The sequence below is a fragment of the Gadus macrocephalus genome, chromosome 13 (assembly GCF_031168955.1).
Source record: "Gadus macrocephalus chromosome 13, ASM3116895v1".
NCBI classification, from domain to species: domain Eukaryota; kingdom Metazoa; phylum Chordata; class Actinopteri; order Gadiformes; family Gadidae; genus Gadus; species Gadus macrocephalus.
Window position 1 is genome coordinate 8,870,809 of NC_082394.1, and position 19,875 is coordinate 8,890,683.

The 19,875-nt window shown below is 45.9% G+C and overlaps 1 protein-coding gene across 1 annotated transcript in view; it reads right to left on the reverse strand.

The window, feature by feature from the left end:
- The window catches only part of ptprt (protein tyrosine phosphatase receptor type T), a 150,133-nt gene that overhangs the window by 63,343 nt on the left and 66,915 nt on the right, over nt 1-19,875 (reverse strand). The window contains exons 7-11 of the mRNA XM_060069948.1: nt 12,918-13,119; nt 10,574-10,676; nt 6,707-6,992; nt 3,033-3,069; nt 1,233-1,289 (exon numbers count right to left, since the gene is read on the reverse strand). Coding sequence (XP_059925931.1) covers nt 1,233-1,289; nt 3,033-3,069; nt 6,707-6,992; nt 10,574-10,676; nt 12,918-13,119 — 685 coding nt within the window. The remainder of the gene's footprint in view (nt 1-1,232; nt 1,290-3,032; nt 3,070-6,706; nt 6,993-10,573; nt 10,677-12,917; nt 13,120-19,875) is intronic.

Genomic DNA, 19,875 nt, shown 5'->3' on the forward strand with positions numbered 1-19,875 from the left:
ATGGGAGGATCTGTGGGGTGTGGTTGGTTGTCAATGTGTAGGTCGAACATCGGTTCAACATAAAATGCAAGATCAAGGTGATTCAAGATCAATGTGCTTATGAAATAACATCTACTGATATCAAAGCTGAGTGGGAATACGACTGAAATACGACTCATGGGGCTTAACTTTTCAGGCTTTTACAACTCTCTCAGTGGTTTCAGCTGAACACAGGGATCTTACAACCGGCCATTTATAGCTCATGGAACTAAAAAGAGAAATGTGTAACTTCAAAAATGTACTATTTAGCTAAAAAAATAAATAGGATCTCTATTGGTTGCCTGTAGTTCAGAAGCATGACAAAACAAGACAACACTGTACTGTAAACCTTTATCTTATCTCATCTTTATTCTCTCTTATGTGCTGTGTCAATAGTTGGTTAGCATCAAAGCACATAGGATGGAATGCTCAATCTAGAAAGCTTAGCACTGTCCAGTTAGCTAGTTAGAGAGGATCACCAGTCAGTTACACAGTGTGTAATGATCAATCTAAACTGGTTTCAACCCATCTCCAACCACAAGTCTGTCTACCTTTTAAAGACAAGACACAGCTGTGTAAACCATAACAATTCTCAGTCAATATCATCTGTCATCTTAGTAAGAATCCATACTCTTTGTCACGATTTCCAGAATTCAGTCTTAATAGATAAAGGATGTCTTAAATAAATTAATAATTCAGCAAGTAGGGCAACAAAGAGAACCTGTCTCGCAAAAAGTATTTTGTATTAGAATTCAAACAAAAACTTCTGTCAGGTCATACTGCTAAGCTCAACGGCAAATTAAAATGGCACAGTTGTATGTCAATAGAAAGGAAATAGTGCAGTGTGTGTGTGTGTGTGTGTGTGTGTGTGTGTGTGTGTGTGTGTGTGTGTGTGTGTGTGTGTGTGTGTGTGTGTGTGTGTGTGTATGTGTGTGTGTGTGTGTTTGTGTTTGAGCAGAGTTGCCATGCAAAAAAACAAAAACGAAAACAACATCTAGGCGACGATGCAACTGACAACATGGCAAAAAAAGGCGGGAATACCAAAGAAGAAATGATAGGGGTGGGGAGGAGGCGGAGGGATCAGGGGGTCGTAGGTCAACTCAGGCGAAACAAGGCAGCAATGGCGTGAGGTGGATGGCTGCTTTGAGATGGATAAAAACATGAACCAAAGAAACAACAGAAGATAGGAACGAGTTCTGCCTGTTGATAATCACCTTCGCTGGGGATGACTAGAATGTACGGCGTGGTAATTTGTCCCCTACCTATCACCACTAACGCCAGGGCAGACCATCCCCGGGCGTGCAGGAGAGAAGGAACAAAGACAGAGAGAACAGAAGGAGAGAGAGAAACCAACAGAAGGGGGGGGAAACAGAAAGTAGAAAAAAAGGTCTAAGAATAAAAGCCATTTCTCGTCGTTTTTTTAGTCATTTCATCAAGTTATCAATTGTTTTTTCCTGAGGAGAGAACATTTTGGTGAAATAAGCGGTTGAGACATTAACATTATTTATAAAATAAACTGGCACTCGGTGGACAGGGATTGGTCGGTTAACAGGAGGTTAGCATCAGGAAGTTAGCATCGATTAGCATCTTGATAGGAGTGCGTTAGTGGTGGATCTAACGGACTCTGTGGCGTCAGTCTGAATGAAGGAGGGAGGGAGGGGGGGGGGCAGGTTGTTAATAAGGCGTGACGGGGGGGTGAGCGTGGGTGATGTCAAACATTAACTCTGAACTGTGAACCTGTCTCTTTCAGGTTCAAAGGTTCAAACCAGAAGGGAATTATAATGAATCTTGGAATGAGTAAAAAACAAAAAAAACAAGCGATGACTTGCAACGTGATAAAATGAAAGAAAACCAAACAAATGCGATGGTTTGAGGCCCAGTGGGGGTCCGAGGAAGGTCCCTTTGTCCGTCTGGACGTCAAAAAGACAAACCTCTGTTGAGGTCATAAATTTGCCAAACTTTTCCTTTATGCTACTTTAGTTAAAAACACACTCAAATAACTTGACAACACATCCTATTCAAGGCACGCATTCAGTGGTACAGGATACAGGCCGCAGAGCAAGGCAACACATTTTAAAATACAGTCCGTTTATTTGATGGACAGGTACTAAAGGTAATTAGCTATTTTCGTCTCATCATCTGGCCTGTGCTTCCCTTACAGAGTTTGTTTGATTGGATTTCAACAAACTCACGATAGTTTGGTTTCCCCTCTGCTAAGCAACTGTTCGACTCTTTGGTTTGTGGAGCCGGAAGGTGCGACTGTGTTTGCCCCAGATTGACGCACAGACAGACGGACAGCTGACCCCACTCCCCCCCGGACCACCGGACCCCCACCCACCACGCTACGCCCACGAGCAGCACAGAGACGGGAGGATGGAGGGACGAGGAAGAGGAGGTGCTAAGCAAGAGAGCGCAGGCAAGATAATTTAAAGCTCATGAAAACAAAGACGTAAATAACAGGGGAGAGAGCGATAAAGACAGAGAGAGGGGGGGGGGGGGGGGGGGGGGGGAGAAAGAGGGAGAGAGAGAGAGAGAGAGAGAGAGGGAGGGAGAATTGGAGGACGATAGAAAGAGGGTTGGATAATCGATAGGAGGCTGAAGAGTACAGGGTCTGCTGTACAGATGTGTTGTGGATGGGCTACTGTAGATTAACAGCTAGGATGGTGGCTCACACAGAGCTAGTGCTAGTGGTATGGAAGAGACAAGGCAAGGGAGGACCAGAGCGAGAGAGAGATGGAAACAACATAGAGGCAGCAGGAAAATGCGACAGCGATGAGTTCATGCAGGTTATCAAGTGATGCTCGTTTGGGGGGGTGGGCGGGGGGGGGGGCGACATACATGTGTGTCATGTAAGTCGTCATGTCTATGACATGTGATGACAGTTTGGCAATGTATTACTTATTAATACACAGGTACACGTGGCACAGGTTAGCATGGTAGCATGTAAGCAAGTGTGTGAGTGGGACACCGTGGGTTGGTTGGAGTTAACACAACATTGTAACTGATGGACATACCTTTGGTAGCAAGGCGGACACAGTTGATCTTAGTTTCCTGTAGAGAGAGAGAACGAGAGAGAGAGAGAGAGAGAGAGAGAGAGAGAGAGAGAGAGAGAGAGAGAGAGAGAGAGAGAGAGAGAGAGAGAGAAATGTTAGAACCTGAGAGACAAAGTCAGCAAGTCATTGAGTCTGACATTGAATTGAGTGCATTTCATTTTCTGACAATAAACTTAATTTCCTGGTGCCTGTTGCTCCCAACCTGTTGCTGTAAGATCACTGGACATACACGCTGACAGATATTCAACCAATGAGAGAGCCCTACCCGAGCCAGTAGAGCACCTCATTATTACAAACTCTGATCACACACTAGTTTAATATTACAGACAGCACACAGAGTTAGTGAACTTTCTCTACTTTTTAGAACTTTCTATCTTTCTAACCTCGTGTACTTGTTCATCCACCCTTCCACTCATCGGGCTCCCAGTCATTCTCCCTCCCTTGCGCTCTCCCTCAGTGTGAACCTGTGTGTGTGATGTGTGTGGCTGTTTGCATCTGTGTGTGTAGGTGTGTGTGTGTGTGTGTGTGTGTGTGTGTGTGTGTGTGTGTGTGTGTGTGTGTGTGTGTGTGTGTGTGTGTGTAGGTGTGTGCGTGTGTGTGTGTGTGTAGTTGTTTCATGTGCGGAGCAACCACTAATTGGCACAATGATGGCAGATAAGAGACTGAAGCCACACTGATGTCAAGTTCTCTTGCCCAGAGAGAGAGATAAGGAGACAGAGAGATAATAATGGAAACAGAGAAGAGAGCTAGAGAGAGAGAGAGAGAGAGAGAGAGAGAGAGAGAGAGAGAGAGGGAGAGAGAGAGGGAGCGAGGGAGAGAGAGAGAGAGATAGAGGGAGCGAGGGAGAGAGAGCAAGAAAGCGAGATTCATACAGTGATGTTGGAGAGATAAAGAGAATGACAGGGAGAGAATAGAGAGAAAGGAAGGAAAGAGAGAAACACAGAAAGTGAGACATACAGATATAGGTACAGAGGGAGAGAAGGAGAAGTTACTCCAAACTGGAACAATTTATTTTGAGAGTATATCTCATTTTGGTTCTGTAACAATGTGTTCATAACCTGAGGGGGACGCACACACACACACACACACACACACACACACACACACACACACACACACACACACACACACACACACACACACACACACACACACACACACACACACACACACACACACACACATACATTCAGGCAATGACCGCTTATGCAATTGATAAATTGGGTTTTGTCAGAGCGGAGATTGTGACATGGAAAGAAAAGGCATGTTTATAAATATTTACAGAATTGAGACAGAGAGTGAGAGGGAGACAGAGAGAGACAGAGGGTAAGGGCGCGCGAGAGAGGGAGAGACTATGAGACAGAGAGTAAGAGTAAGAGAGGGATGGAGTGAGCAAATAACCCAATCCCCTCAGTCATCTGGACCTGGCCCCAAACCCTCATCCCCGTGGTCAGTTCCCACGAAGCCTCACCACCATCATTAAGATATAGACAAACCAGAAGCAAAGCGATAGCACTCAAACTCCACAATGCAATGATGAGTCGATATAGGTGTAGCAGAGTACCTAATCACAGTCGACAATCAAATTCAGCATTATTCTAAACACATTCTTTCAGAGTTTCTAAGGGGAGAGAGAGAGAGAGAGAGAGAGAGAGAGAGAGAGAGAGAGAGTCTTTTATCACTTGTATGGGTGGCAGTTCTATTAGATCTAAATTCTGTTTTGTTACGAATAAATCGCCAACAACCAGCAATTCCTGGCCAATGTAGCTAATTAATTCTGGATAGTGTTTTAAATCTTTTGAAATTAATTACTAATGAAAACATCTTATAATATAAAACCAAAGTATGATTAACATTAGAGAACATTTATTCCACAAACTATTAAAAACAGACAAAATCTTTGGCTGTCTTCAAAGAGGGAACAAAGCGACAGAAATAAGCTATAGACATTTGGAGCTTAGCTAGCTAGCATTATGAGCCAATCTTGATACAGGGAGGCTCATTTGGTTGCTATGCAACCACAACAATTTGGAAGTGTTGAGCGCAAAGTTAAAACAAGAAACTATTTTCCACACAACGCAAAATAGCAAAATATAACATACACATTATATAGTTGACTCGATTGAGGAACGGTCTTATACACAAAACATACATCTGCGAACAACTCAAATATACTGCTGTTGATGCAACTGTATTGGTTTATTTGGTTAAAACTATGTTGACATCATATAAGACATAGCACTACCTAAAAAAAAAAAAAAAAAAAGATTTGGGTTCACTGGGTCTTAGAAGTATCTGAACTTTTTCTGGTTCAAATCCGAACAATGTGGTCAACCACTTGTCTATAATCAAAGTGCCCTTGGGCATGACACTACGTTTTAATCATCCCTTATTTAACCAGTAATGGAAGCTGGTCTCAGTCTCCCTGTAGGATATAGAATCATTCTAAATATATATTCTCCATTTAAATGTGTGTTTTGAGGTAGGCATTCAGGTCAAAGTCACTCTTAGTCCTGATTTTCCTCATCTGGGCGAGAGAATTACACATTGATGTCTATTTGTCATGCATGAATCACCTGGCTACGGTGGCTGCGTGGGCACACTTGTTTTCCCATTTGCTTCTCAACCTCCCGCCCCCTGACCCGTACAAATTACACACTGATTGGATTGGCTGGGATCCAATCAAATCAGGATGTCTGATATGACTAGATTAAGACGTAGACACACACCAGCACACACACACACACACAGACACACACGCATTGGCACAAACACAGGAACACACAGAAATGCATGCACTCAGACCCACACAAACACACACACAAACGCTCATCAATAGAAAATGACACACATGATACACATGATAGATACCCCACACACACACACACACACACACACACACACACACACACACACACACACACACACACACACACACACACACACACACACACACACACACACACACACATACACACACAGGTAATATCTTGTTGAGTTGCATTCTGGGACAGCATTCTGGGAGGGGGAGGTTATACAGGCGGCAGCTCTGCTTGCCAAAAGGAGTTACCGTGGTTACGAAGGTGGAAAATTAAAGTAGTTCTCTGAGGATTTCACAGCGATATGGAGATTGGAAAAGTGACTTTGTCTCGGGAATGAGGGATAAGGGGGGTTGTTCATTTGCTGACGGTTTGAAGTTCACACAAACACAGGAGACTGAGAGGTAACCAGTCAAATCTACTGTACTATCTGCGTGGTGTCCGGCTTTGATAAACACACAAATACACACACACCCACACACAAAACACATGTTTTGCTACCAGGCCTGTATATGGTAATTTGTGTACAAACCTATTTAAGATCTTTGGCTCACAACAGCCAGATAGACTGAGAAAACAGAAACGGTCTTGCATAGAGGCAATTTGGTTCGGCTTCAGTATAGATTACTACACAACTCCCAGTTGAAGTAGAGGCAAAAGTTTCTTACTGAATGACTGAATAAAACAGGACTTACTTGAGGAGGCAAGTCTAAGTTATTAAAAAAAGGTAATTCCATAAGATGTGAATTACAAACGCCACAGTCCTGAGTTGACAGTGGCGGCGGCGGTGTTCTGTTCATCGTCATGGTTACCCACCCCGTTGGCGCGGCTGATGGCCTGGTAGTAGACGCTGTAGCTCTTGGCCGGGGAGAGGGGCGGGTTGGAGAAGCCCCCGTAGCTCTTGTTGTCCCCCACGGTGAAGGCGGTGGGCGCCGTCATGCTGGACGGCGGCAGCTCCGCCGCCATGTAGTAGGCGGAGTCCAGCGCCGAGGCGTTCCGGAAGCTGACCGGCGCCGAGAAACAGTTGGGGCCGCCGGTGCCGTCGCCGGTAGCCCGGCGGGATTTGGACTTCCGCTCCTCCTTCACCACGAGCTGGTAGGAGCTGGCAACACAAGAACACACACAATGGTTGGTGACCTGGGACGATTCCGTCACACACACACGTCACGTCGTGAAGCTACAGGGAATGGCTTTTGGGGGGCGGTCTTGCTCAAAGGATGCCCATGGGCAGTCTGGGGACATTGGGAGTCAAACCCTTTTGGCTAGGTCAGGAGTTAAATACAGAATACAGAAAAACAGATGAGACGGTTTAAAATAAAACAGTCAATAATTTGTGATTCGATGATACAATTGCTTGTTTGTTTGTTTGTTTGTGTCCACTAGATATGTATTAATGTGCAATCTTTGTTTTGAGGTGTACGTGTGGGTGTGTGTATGTGTGTGTGTATGTGTGTGTGTGTGTGTGTGTGTGTGTTTGTGTGTTAGAAGCTTAATGTTAATGTATGTGTGTGTTTGTGTGTGTATGAAGCTTCATGTTAATGTTTGTGTGTTTGTGTGTGTATGTAGCTTCATGTTAATGTGTGTGTGTGTGTGTGTGTGTGTGTGTGTGTGTGTGTGTGTGTGTGTGTGTGTGTGTGTGTGTGTGTGTGTGTGTGTGTGTGTGTGTGGAAGACGATTCATGTCAATGTGTTCATGTCTTTGTGTGTGTGTGTGTCATGGCTAAATGGGGACGGTGTTGTGAGGTCCTTCATCCTCCTCAGACCGGTCCTCACATCGACACATAATCAGGAGAGTGTGTTGCGGCCAATTATCCGCTAGCCAATTGGCCGCTTTCAGAAAACATGAAAAAAACATAAAAGAGATAATTACTGATGACCAAAGAACGTACCCACGCCTCCCACCTCTCTCTATTCTCATCGTCTCACGTTATCTCTCTTCCTTTCCATTCTCTTCTCTCTTGTTCTTAATTTCTCTTCCTCTCCTTTCTCGCTTCCCTTCCCTTTTTAATCTCCATCTCTCTCTCCCTCTTTTTCTCCCTCTCTTTCTTCCCATGTCTCTTGCCCCCCTGTTGAGGGTCTATATATTACTAATGGCGTTAAGAGGCAGCAGCATGTAAACTACAGCTCAGAGGAGATGAGCCACAATTATCCTAAACCATTAATGAGTGAGTGTGTGTGTGTGTGTGTATGTGTTTGTGTGTGCAGGGATGTGGTAATGCTTATGATTGGGTTTTGTCTATGTTGTATGATTGGATGTAAATGTTTCCGTGTATGTGTGCATGGGTTATTAAGCATGTGTGTGTGTGTGTGTGTGTTAGTATTCATGTTTGCATACGTATGCCTGATCTTTGCATTAGCGGGAATATTAATGTCCATGAATACATTTAGACTCATGTATGTTTGCATTCAGCACACAAGTCTGCATCTGAGTGTGTGTGTGTGTGTGTGTGTGTGTGTGTGTGTGTGTGTGTGTGTGTGTGTGTGTGTGTGTGTGTGTGTGTGTGTCCATCCTCTCTAAGAGCTCCAGAAGGACTCTTATCTCATTAAAGATCCAGCGTGAAAACCAGCTTCTTCTCTCCAAAGTTCAGCTCACATTAAAATGTGTTTGCTTCCTCTGAGATCCTCTCCCAGCCTGCCTCATAAAACTCAATCTAATGTTTATTCTCACCGTGGCTGATTATGTTCAAATCAACATAAAAGTCAGGTTGAGACCAATTAAAAACACGTAGGATCAATAGGTGAGCAGCTTTAAGTTTGATAATCTAGAATCAGTGTTTCCCTCAGCACTGTATTAAGGCGGCCGCCTTAGCAATAATAGGACCTCGCCTTGTCCACCAATGTATAAAAAAAAAATAATAATAATATTATTACATTTTTTATGCTTTTTTTTTTTAATTATTATGCATTAACAAAGTACAAAACTCTCGTAGGGAAAGACAACATACTTTCATCAGGTACAAAAAATAGAAAAGAAAAAAAGAAAATTAATACATCTGTAATACTGTTCACAACAATAGTCGTGCCATAAAGCTTTTTGAATGGAATTGAAACAGCGGCATAAGGTGTGTGTATATGTTATTGCGAACTGAAACCCTCACTGAACCCCCCCCCTCCCCCCCGCTTCTTAACCACCATGACTAAGACATTTTCTGGGGGATACACTGTCGAATGATTAATAACAATAATAACTTAGCGATGCAACGAAATTAACTTGTGTAGATGCATATCATTAATGAGCAGGTAGGTGGTTAGAGCGTGTGAATGGTCAACGGACTGCATATATTGTGGGCTATTCATAACCGTTTGTCCACAAGTGCTTTTGCAAATTAGTGCTTTGCATACCCACAATCATATGCCGTCGCCCCCGTCGGAATATGAATGTGTGTATGTGAGGTGCTAATTGTCCACCGAGCAAGGCAGCAGCCCGCTTATCCCGGTAGTTGCAGATGGGGCTAGGCGTCGTTCTCATAGAAACGCTAGGCTACGAGCAAGAGGATCGAACCAGCGACCTTCCGATTGCAAGGCCATCTGCTCTACACCCGGAGCCACCGGCAGCCCGAGCCAGCCCATCTTGTTCATTCTGTACCCTGCAGGGGCTCGAACCCCCGACTCGGAGCGCCTAGCCTGACCGAACCTGCCGATACTGTCGGACGGGAAAGCAGGACGGCTGAAGGAGTCGGGAGTGCGACGTTGTGTGGGATGAATAAAGGAACAACAATATAAGAGACACAGGGAGACTCGCAGGTCTACCCCTCACGGCTCGTTGGAAACAACATCCATTTTATTTTACAGTTTTTCTATTTCCACACAGCCGGGCGTGATCGGCTGTATGATAGCCTGGGGGGGTTTGGGAAATGAACGGCAAACTTTTGACCCGCACACGCAGCGGCTTTTAAAAACTCATTTATTAGACGCCAAGTTGTCACTACACGTACCCTCCCTCCAACTTCCCTTCCCACCACAGAATTATGTTCTCCCCGATGCCAATTAAATGGATGGAAAAACACGTTCAGAGTGAACTTTTAATTAATACACACTCCGACTTAAACAATGTGTGCCCTTTCAGAGGGAAAACCAACATGTGCATTTGTGCGGCGCTGTGTGATTTAGTGGTTTGTGTGTGTGTGTGTGTGTGTGTGTGTGTGTGTGCTTGACTCACACAACGGATTGCCTGTGCACGTGCCTGTGTGTCCGTGCATGTGTACATGAGTTAGTGTATTCGTGTGCACAGTCTTGTCCTGAGTGTCAAATCATTTGTCAACCTCAATGCAAAATTTTCTCCAGAAATACGTGCTACCAAAGAGCTGCCTCTTTTTTAAGTCAGCGTGTCAACAAGCTGTTAGAGGTTAATCTCCACTCTGCTAAAGCCGCTAAGCAACATTTTCCAAGTCAGCGGACAGGAAGTATCAAATTACTGACAGGAAGTCAAGCTTGTCAAGCTTGTCACCTCTGCCCTCCTGCATATCAAAAACCCAACAAGGATATAAAGGAAAAATGATGGAGATGAAAAGTGAGGAGGGGAGAGGAGAGGAAAGGAGAGGAGAAGAGAAGGGGCGTATGGTGCAGATGGAATGACAGATGAAACGGTGAATGTAAGAGGAACACTAAGGAAAAATAAGGAGAGCGATCAGCAGAGCTAAACCGTCAATGCTTAGATGGCAGGAAGTGATGTCATTGGGCGTACCTGACGGGCGCGCCGCGTGACTGGGCGGGCTTCAGCAGCAGGGTGATGGTGGTGTCAGTCTCGTTCAGCGGCGCCTCAGACTCGTACTCCGGCATCAGAGGGGCTGATGGGAAAATGAACGCGTTTTAACACCGCAGGGTTGACATCACGGTACTGCGTTCACAGGATGACATCACACGTGTGACACCCTGGTGCGGCATCACAGTATGACACAACAGAATGCCATCGCAGTAGGACATCGCGGGGTGACATCACAGTGTTCCATCATAGCGTTACATCATAGTACGACCCCCCCACAGGACGACAATCATTGTCATTGTGATACATTCCGGTGTGTGTGTGTGTGTGTGGTTGTGTGTGACATCACGGTGCAACGTCTCACGTGGACATTACTTTATGACATCACAGTGTGACGTGACGTCATAAGAGTAGTGGTAATCTGTACCACACAAGATATTGCAGGTTAGCAATTTATTTTATTATAGTATAAATTATATTATCGTAGGGTATCCATTTTACTACTGCGGCTCCATTTCGGTTTTGACAACGTGTATATAGATTTTCCAATAAGCTATCCGACAGTAAACATCGTACATCGTTTTATCTGAGATGTGAAAATGAATAGCGCCTCAGTAATGTCTTCCCGCTTTCCTTTGCGGTTATGAAGTGTGTACAATCCTTGGGATTTTTTATTATTTCTTAATAATAAGGTTGTCCTTGCGCTAGAGTGCTGCCATAGTGCTCTCACCCCAGGTGAGTTAGGGGCCGTCATAAAGAGCTGGGCGGCAGCGTTCCTCAGACACCTCTAAAAGCTCCCAGCCACCGCAGAGTGCATCTGCTTACACCATGCCAGCCAAACAGATTGATGTGGCATTTAGGAAAATCCCGCGACAGTCAAACACCTCCCTCCTCCTCCTCCTCTTCCTCCTGCTGCTCCTTCAATCACTCCCCTCCGTCTGTCTCTCCCTCTGTCAACTCCATTTAATTTATCTTTTTAATCCTTTGTTCTTGGGGGGGGGGAGATAACAAAGATAGTGGCTGGCGTGGCATTTAGGCGGGAAGGATGGGGAAGATGTAAAAAAAAAAGGGATTTTATTTATTTATTTTAATTCACAGATGCTAACACGCCGCCGCACGCCACCGAGGGAAAAGGCCAGGAGGACTCAGCTGTCAGAGCGAGGGACAGGCTGACCGACAGCCGTTTAAATGCTAATGTGCTAGCGGAGGCGACCCGCATGGCGCATAATGCTAACAGTCAGCACCGCCACGGTTCGGCAGATTGGAGTTACATTCCAGGGGGTCAGGGGTCACAACACCTATTTAGAATATTGGATGAGATATTGCGTTGGATGACATATTGTTACATGATGTTCATTCTGCTCTAAGCCCCCCTCCTGCACAGAATAATAGGTTGACTTTGATGCCATCACTGGCTGTGTAATATGTATGAATGTGTTTGTTTTTTCCAGTTCTATTCCCTGTTATGACGCATTTATCATGGGACTGTCAAAACACAACCTTCAGAAATATTGTTGTTATGTTCGTCTTATGCTGTCAGTGGATCCCTGTCTGTGGATCCCCTGTCTGTTCCTGTCTTGCTCAGGGGCTCCAGGGTAGGTTAGCATGCCACAGTTGCCAGCTGCTCTGCATCACTTTATGTGCCTGGTCACATGACTGAATGTGGTCACATGACTGAATGTGGTCACATGGCTGCTGCGATGTCATGGCATGTGAAGGCGACACGCTACACGGACACGGCTTACCGGCAGAATAACGCCTTGGCTATCAGCGCACTGCTGTTCAAGTCCCAGAGAACTGTTGGTCATGAAACAAACTTCCTATTTTGCTTTCCTATATTTTTATATTTTACGCATAACTGCATCGAGTTAACAAAAGTTCAACTTCCATCCTGCCCTACGTCCGAAGTGAGCTGATCCTTCGTGCCACGCGTTGAGGCATTCAACAAACAGTGAATGAAGCGTGTTGCCTAACCCGGCATGGGGGCAGCACAGGAGCTGTATCAGACGGTTGCCCTACTGTCAGGGCCTGGTCCTCACTCTGCCCAAATTTGCCACTGAATATCACCACGGAAACCATCGTTCTACCCAAATAACAGCAACCTCAGACACACGCAGAAATCACAGCCAGACCGACAGGTAGAGCAGGCAGACAGATTGACAGACACAGACAGACTGACTGGCAGGTACAGGCAGACAGGGAGAACAGACAGGTAGACAGGTGGTACAGACAGACAGGCAGTTCCCTCAGAATGATGGTTAGGTAAACAAACAGGGAGTACACATTGCCAGGTTGAATGAGAGACAGATAGGTGTTCCAGGTGTACCTGCTATCTTGGTGGCGATGCGGACGGTGACCGGGGGACCGAAGCCCTTGTTGGTGGAGGCCTTGAGGGTGAAGAAGTAGGTGGTCCCGGGGTAGAGGCCCACAAACAGGTGCTGGGTCTCGTTCCTCAGCTTGAAGACCCGTCCCCGCTGGGTGGTGAGGTCCACGCTGGGGTCCAGAGAGCTCAGCGCCTTGTAGGTGATCTGGGAGGAGGCCACAGGTTCACTATGCTGTCATTCAGCCACACCTTTATATTTGTCCCTGTATTTGTGCTTTCCCTTTATTTTTCTGAGGATGTCATTTGAATGCTGATTCTATTTCGGCATCTCAACCCACGAGTGCCCCAACAGTGTAGCTGTTAGGTCAAGATTGCTTAAACTACGACCACCGGTTAGGAACTGCACTCATATGTCTCCTCACTATCGTTCCTTCTCTCTGTGACCTATATTTTCCGTCCTTCTAGTGCACAAAACCAAATGTTGATTCAATATACAAATACAATGCACGCTCTTCATAATCTCGCCTTCAGCCAGTTAACACCAGGCTATAGCATGAGAATGAATCTGGATTAAAGACAGAGGGACACATGACACCCCCAACGTAAACAGAGCAGCAAGCGGCCAGTCACTGTCGAGATGTCCCGTCTCTGAGCTCCCCATATCGACCTTTGGCTGTAAAACCGTCACACTGCGTAGCCGGCCACTGCGGGGACAAATGAGTCTGAGAGGAAGTGGAATGTGACTGAAGTGTTTTGCTCCGGCGGTACTAAAGAGACGACAGGCGGGCGCTGACACCGTGAGCGAGCTGCGACCCTCACTTTACAGCTCAACTGTTAACCGCACCATCCATGTCTGTCAGCACGTCGCCCCCGGAAACAGTCCCCACTTTGTCACCGTCAATTAGACATGTAGGCCTCGCGCAGACACACACACACACACACACACACACACACACACACACACACAACACTGATGGACGGACACGCAAGCACACGCACAAACACACACACACGCACACACACACACACACACACACACACACACACACACACACACACACATACACGAAACACACACACTCTCTTGGTCAACTTTCGGTCTGAAATGTTGAACCTGGAGCTAAGTGCATTGTGGGTATTTAGCCCGGAGGATATTTTCTTCACACTACACGCTGGTGGGACTGACATAGAGAAAGTGAGAGACAGAATAAGAGAGAGGCAGAGTACAGTACAGTATGCGTGTCCATTATGTTTGAATCGGTAGGCATAAATCAATATGTGTGTGTGTGCGCGTGTGTTTGTCTGTAGTGTGTGTTTCTGATTGTGAGAGAATGTATGCATGGGTGAACAATGTGTACTGAGTGTGTCTGACTGACGACTGACCCAGCTTTTAACTAAACCAGTTAAATCAAACCAGCAAAATCAATAGCCATTACTACAACCTGCGCACACAATAAAAGCGCCATCCTTCTCTCTATCATCCATGCTGCACTTCCACTCTACCTCCACGCTTTTATTTTATGACTCATGAACGTACGCTCCCGTATTATTACCATGACTCTTATTCTGCCTTTCTCGTCTTTTATCTCTCTCTCAACGTATGCTTCTCTCTACCATTATCAATCCTCTCTCTCCCACCCATTCCTCTCCCTTCATTCACTACGTCTCCCGTCTCTCCCTCTGGTACAGCCTTAAAGAGAAGCGAAAGGAAAATAACTGCTTTTCCACCTTTCGATTTTCACCTCAATAAGTCAAATCAAAAGACGTTAGCGAGGCATGGGGGCGAAGTTATCCCACTACACATCCTCGTGTGTGGTGAACCCCGACCATCCGCAGACAGAGCCCCAACCAGCAGAATATAAGCCGGGAGCTGTAACTGGCCCCCTGCTCAAAAGCTCCACGTGGGCCCGCTTGGAGCACTAATCACGTTGGCCTGAGTGAGAACTAACCAGGTTCAGAACAATACAGCAGAGCAGAAATTCCGGTCCGCGCTATAGGGGTGAAATCATCACCTCCTTAACGGAACTAATGAAGGTAACGGGCTTCCAATAAATGGACCAGAACAACCTCTCCTCTCCCCCTCTCTTCTCTCTACACCAGAGGGTTTGGAGACATTTATTTCTGTATTGCCCTATTCCAAGAGTGAGGCATGTATCAGATGGACCATGATAGGTTAACACCGTTATTTACTCCGTTATTTTCACAGTTTTTATAACTTATGGGGACGTGTTTCCCTGAGCTCATTTGTTCAGCCCCCCCCCATATCTCCCTTTACTCTCTCTCTCTCTCTCTCTCTCTCTCTCTCTCTCTCTCTCTCTCTCTCTCTCTCTCTCTCTCTCTCTCTCTCTCTCTCTCTCTCTCTCTCTCTCTCCTCTCTCTCTCTCTCTCTCTCTCTCTCTCTCTCTCTCTCTCTCTCTCTCTCTCTCTCCCCTCATTTTTGCCTCCCCCTCCATCGCCCCCGCTCTCTTCCTCTTCCTCTCGCTCTTTTCTTCTGCTCTCTATCTCTGCCCCTCTCTCCCCCCCCCCCATCCCCACATAAACACACACACACACACACACACACACACACACACACACACACACACACACACACACACACAAAGCAACCCTCTCTCTCTCTCTCTCTTGAATGAGGGGCACAGGGCTATTAAAGCTCAGGTAGTTTTATTGGCCAATGAAAAGACAGCAGTGCTGTGGGCAAAGTGCACTGTGGGTAATTTAGTGAGTCTGAGGAGAATAACTCAACAGAGCTGTTTTCACAGGAGGAGAGAGAGAGAGAGGCATAGAGAAAAAGAACGGGAACTAGAGAAAGAGAGAAAGGGATAAAGAGAGGACAAAGAGAGAAATTGAGATTTAAAAAAGAGCGGACATCACAAGTATCAACTCTAACAAATTAACAAATTGAGAGAAAAAAGATAATAAAGAAATGTGTTTATTTGTTCTGTATTTCATCTATTTGATTATGAAATATTCAAATTTGTTTAAGTATTTCTATGCAGCTCCTACACTTCTATACGTACTCTCCTTCCTCCTCTGTCCCCTCTCCTTCCCCCTCTCTGCTCCTAAGGAGCAGTAGTCTCCCTTTCCTTCCTCCTCTCTCCTTCCCCTCACCTCTCCTAAGGAGCTCTGGCAACCCTCTCCTTCCTCCTCTCCACTCCTCTCTGCTCCTCCCCTAAGTAGCTGTAGTTTCCCTCTCCTTCCTCCTCTCTCCTTCAGCCCACTCCATTCATCTTTTCTCCCCCCCTGAGGAGCTGTGGTCTCCCTCTTCTCTCCCCTCTCCCCCTCTCCACTCCTCTCTTCTCCCCTCCTAAGGAGCTGTGGTGTGGCTGGATAAGAATAGGCGTGTTGCCTCCAGGCAGGAGGACGTAGTAGCCTATTGTTGACTTAGTTACAAGTCTCTCTACCTAGATGAGCGATGTTGACAACAGCACGTGTGGAAAACTAAACTAAGGAGAGGATAATTATTCTTGTGCAGTAATTGCGTTTTTTATCAACTGACCCAAGCACCCATGTGTTTCCCTCCAAGCACGGCTGTGTTTTATGGGCACGCTGTTTTTTTCCGGCTGTTAACGTGTTGGCTTCTTAACCCCGGAGAGAGAGAGAGAGAGAGAGAGAGAGAGAGAGAGACGGAGCGAGTGGATATTTTGATTTAATGAAACCTGATCCTTTGTGCTGGCAGAATAGCAACAACAAATAAATCGATCAAAGCAACCAAAGAACTAAAACAGATGGAGAAAAGAGACAGAACGTAGAGACAGAGAGAGAAGAAAAGAGAGAGAGCAAAGGAGAAGAGGTTCTAAAGTTATTATGCAGTACTAATAGGTTGTCAAACACTTAGATAGATATATAGATATTTAATACCTAAATATCTATTGTTTCATTATTCTATAGGATTATTGGATTTATTAACGGTGGTTATTATAAATATTATTATGAAATGTTATATATTTTAGATATGATTATATAAGACCTGTTTGTATGGGATGACATGGCCTTTTGCTATGCTGATCAGCTCTAAACCAAGGCAAGAGATGTGTGAAAATATGCTGTGTTATCCTGTTTTATAATTTAAACTATCCAACTGGGACAGACTGTCAAAAGTCATACATTCTAGGCCACAAAAAAAACTGTTTGTTTATTCGTACAAGTGCATAAGAGAGAGAGCGAGAGAGAGAGCGAGCGAGCGAGAGAGAGCGAGAGCGAGAGCGAGAGCGAGAGCGAGAGTGAGAGAGAGAGAGAGAGAGAGAGAGAGAGAGAGAGGGAAACAGAAGGATTGGGCAGCACAATGGACCAATAATATTTCACCATTCTCTCCCCAATAGCCTGCGGGCTAATCTATAAACACAGAACTCAACTGGCAGCCCCAGAGGGTATCTGTCTTAGAAACTAAAACCTCCTCACTACGTCAGTCTGAAGGCTTTAAAATCAATCTCCTGCTCCGCCCTGCCCCTGCAAACAACAACTTAAAACCACAGAAGAAAAGTTTGGAAAACGCGTCCAGGCAGAGTTTCCCGAGGGAAGGAGGGGGGGGGGGGAGCGGGGGTTGACAGCTTTGACGGTGTATTACCATGCCGATGCTTCCGGGGCAATGGCTGGAGGGAACCGACGGCGAGGGGAGGTCAGGAGACAGCTACCATGGCAACAGGCTGCATTCGACCACAACCCGCTTCTAGTCAAATGACCTGTCAGGTAAACCTCTGTACTGGTGTGTGTGTGTGTGTGTGTGTGTGTGTGTGTGTGTGTGTGTGTGTGTGTGTGTGTGTGTGTGTGTGTGTGTGTGTGTGTGTGTGTGTGTGTGTGTGCGTGTCTGTGTGTGTGCGTGTGTGTCTGTGTGTTTGCGTGTGTGTGATTACTGATTCATTATGTACAGGTGTTCCTCAGATGTTTTTGGTTGGAAGCACACCTGCTCATATGTGGGATTTGGAGGGAGAGGAGGAGGAGCCGGACTTGCCTCTTTTGGTGGGTCTGGATGAATGCCATCGGCTGACACAGCTGTCCATAAGCGCTGGGTGTGCACAGAGCTAGATGATGTAGAATAAACTCTACATTAAAAGCAGAGAAGTGTAGAGGTGGTCAAATATAGCAGCTCCCTCTGGGCAGAAAGGTGACACGAGGAAGACGAGAGGCAATTAAAATTACATGAGTGGAAGATTCCAACTCATGTACTGAAACGTCAGCAGTTTGCTGTAATTGGTAGAGCGGATAGCCCAAGGGGGTCAATGATTGGTCAGAGAGGTAGAAGGCATGCCGTGATTGGCTGCCGGGCGTGAATTGGAACATTTGAATGCTCAGAGTAGAGTGAATTATTCTCTGAAAAAATGCTCGTAACCTAAATGGGACTAGCAGCGTGTGTACCCAAGCGTGTGTCTGTCTATTTGTATGTCCATGCCTGTCTTTCTGTCTGTATTTGTCCCATTGAAGTTCCTCTTGAATATCAGAGAATTAAGATCTCGATCCAGGATCGTAAATATCTGACCGGTGTTTCCCTTTTTGTCTTCACTACAGAACAGACACACACACGCACATGACTCCCGCCACAAACACACACGTTCAGATACTCAAACTGCGTCATGGGGACCGGATCTGCTTCGGTGTTGCTGTTTTCTTCGTTCCATGGGAGTCATCCGATACTTAGACACACGCACATGTGCACTCGAACACACGAGACCGTTCTTTCTGTCTTGGATGACAATGGCCACGGAGGTCATATCAACACGCTGGCTATCAGTGGAAGCCGGCTTGTTCAGATCCAGTGTGATGTTGTTTACTGTTGTGTGGTTTAATGTTGTGCAGTTTACGGTGGTGTGGTTTCATGTTTTCTAGTTTTCTGCATGTGGATGACTGCCAGGAGAGAGCAGAGGACCGGAGAGGAGCTTAAATCCGCTCCCTGACCGCCAGTCTGACGGGTTGTTTTTAAAAGAAGATAATAAAAACACTTCAAGACAGTAATGGACCCCCAGGGCTGGCAGTATTAAGAAGGTCTCAGACCTCTAGTTTACAAAATAATATTGGGGTTTTAACACCAGTGTACGACTGAACTGAGGTTTTTTCATGCCGTAATATTACAGTAGGCAGATTTTACCTTCTGGTTCACTGTTTCCATTGATTCTGAATCACATTTTGACATGTTATCAATAATGAAATCCTTGAATCATGAGTAATCGTTTAAGAAGGCGATTTTGAAGGTTTTGTGAAGCAAAACAACAAACTATTTTCGTTTTTAGGTATTTGGTGTTGTCAAGATTATGTCACGGACTACTTGCCAATGTGCCTTGCTCACCAGCAGTGTCAGAAAATCGGTGTGTCCTCGGGGTGTGGGGGTAGCACAGTAGCTACGATAAGTTGCAATAAAATGGTTCTTAATTCTCCAAGAATCGAACCTCGGGCTAGCAGGGGAGGCCACCAGGGGGAGATCACAAGAGCTAGCTTCAAAGGGCTAGCAGGAGGGGCTAGTGGAGGTGGCTAACAGAACTAGCAGGGGCTAATATAAAGGGACGAGGAGGGTTGGCTAGAGGGGGAAGCTAACATAGCAAGCAGGCGGCAAGCGTTGCACTGGCTAGCCGGGGAGGCTAGCCACTGAGTGAATCGATTTTGGACGCCGAGTCTGATGAGGTGTTTAGAGATGGAACTGACAACCTGCTGCTCACATCAACTCCCTCACTATCTCTCCCTCTGTCTCTCTATTTCTGTCCATCTCTCTCTCCCTCCCTCCCTGTCTCTCTCCCTCCCTGTCTCTTTTTCTCTCTCTTTCTCTCTCTCTTTCTCCCTCTCTCTCGCTCTCTCTCTCCCATTCTTTCTCTCCCCATCTTTCTCCCTCTCGCTTTCCACCTTCTCTCTCTCTCTCTCTCTCTCTCTCTCTCTCTCTCTCTCTCTCTCTCTCTCTCTCTCTCTCTCTCTCTCTCTCTCTCTCTCTCTCTCTCTCTCTCTCTCTCTCTCTCTCTCTCTCTCTCTCTCTCTCTGC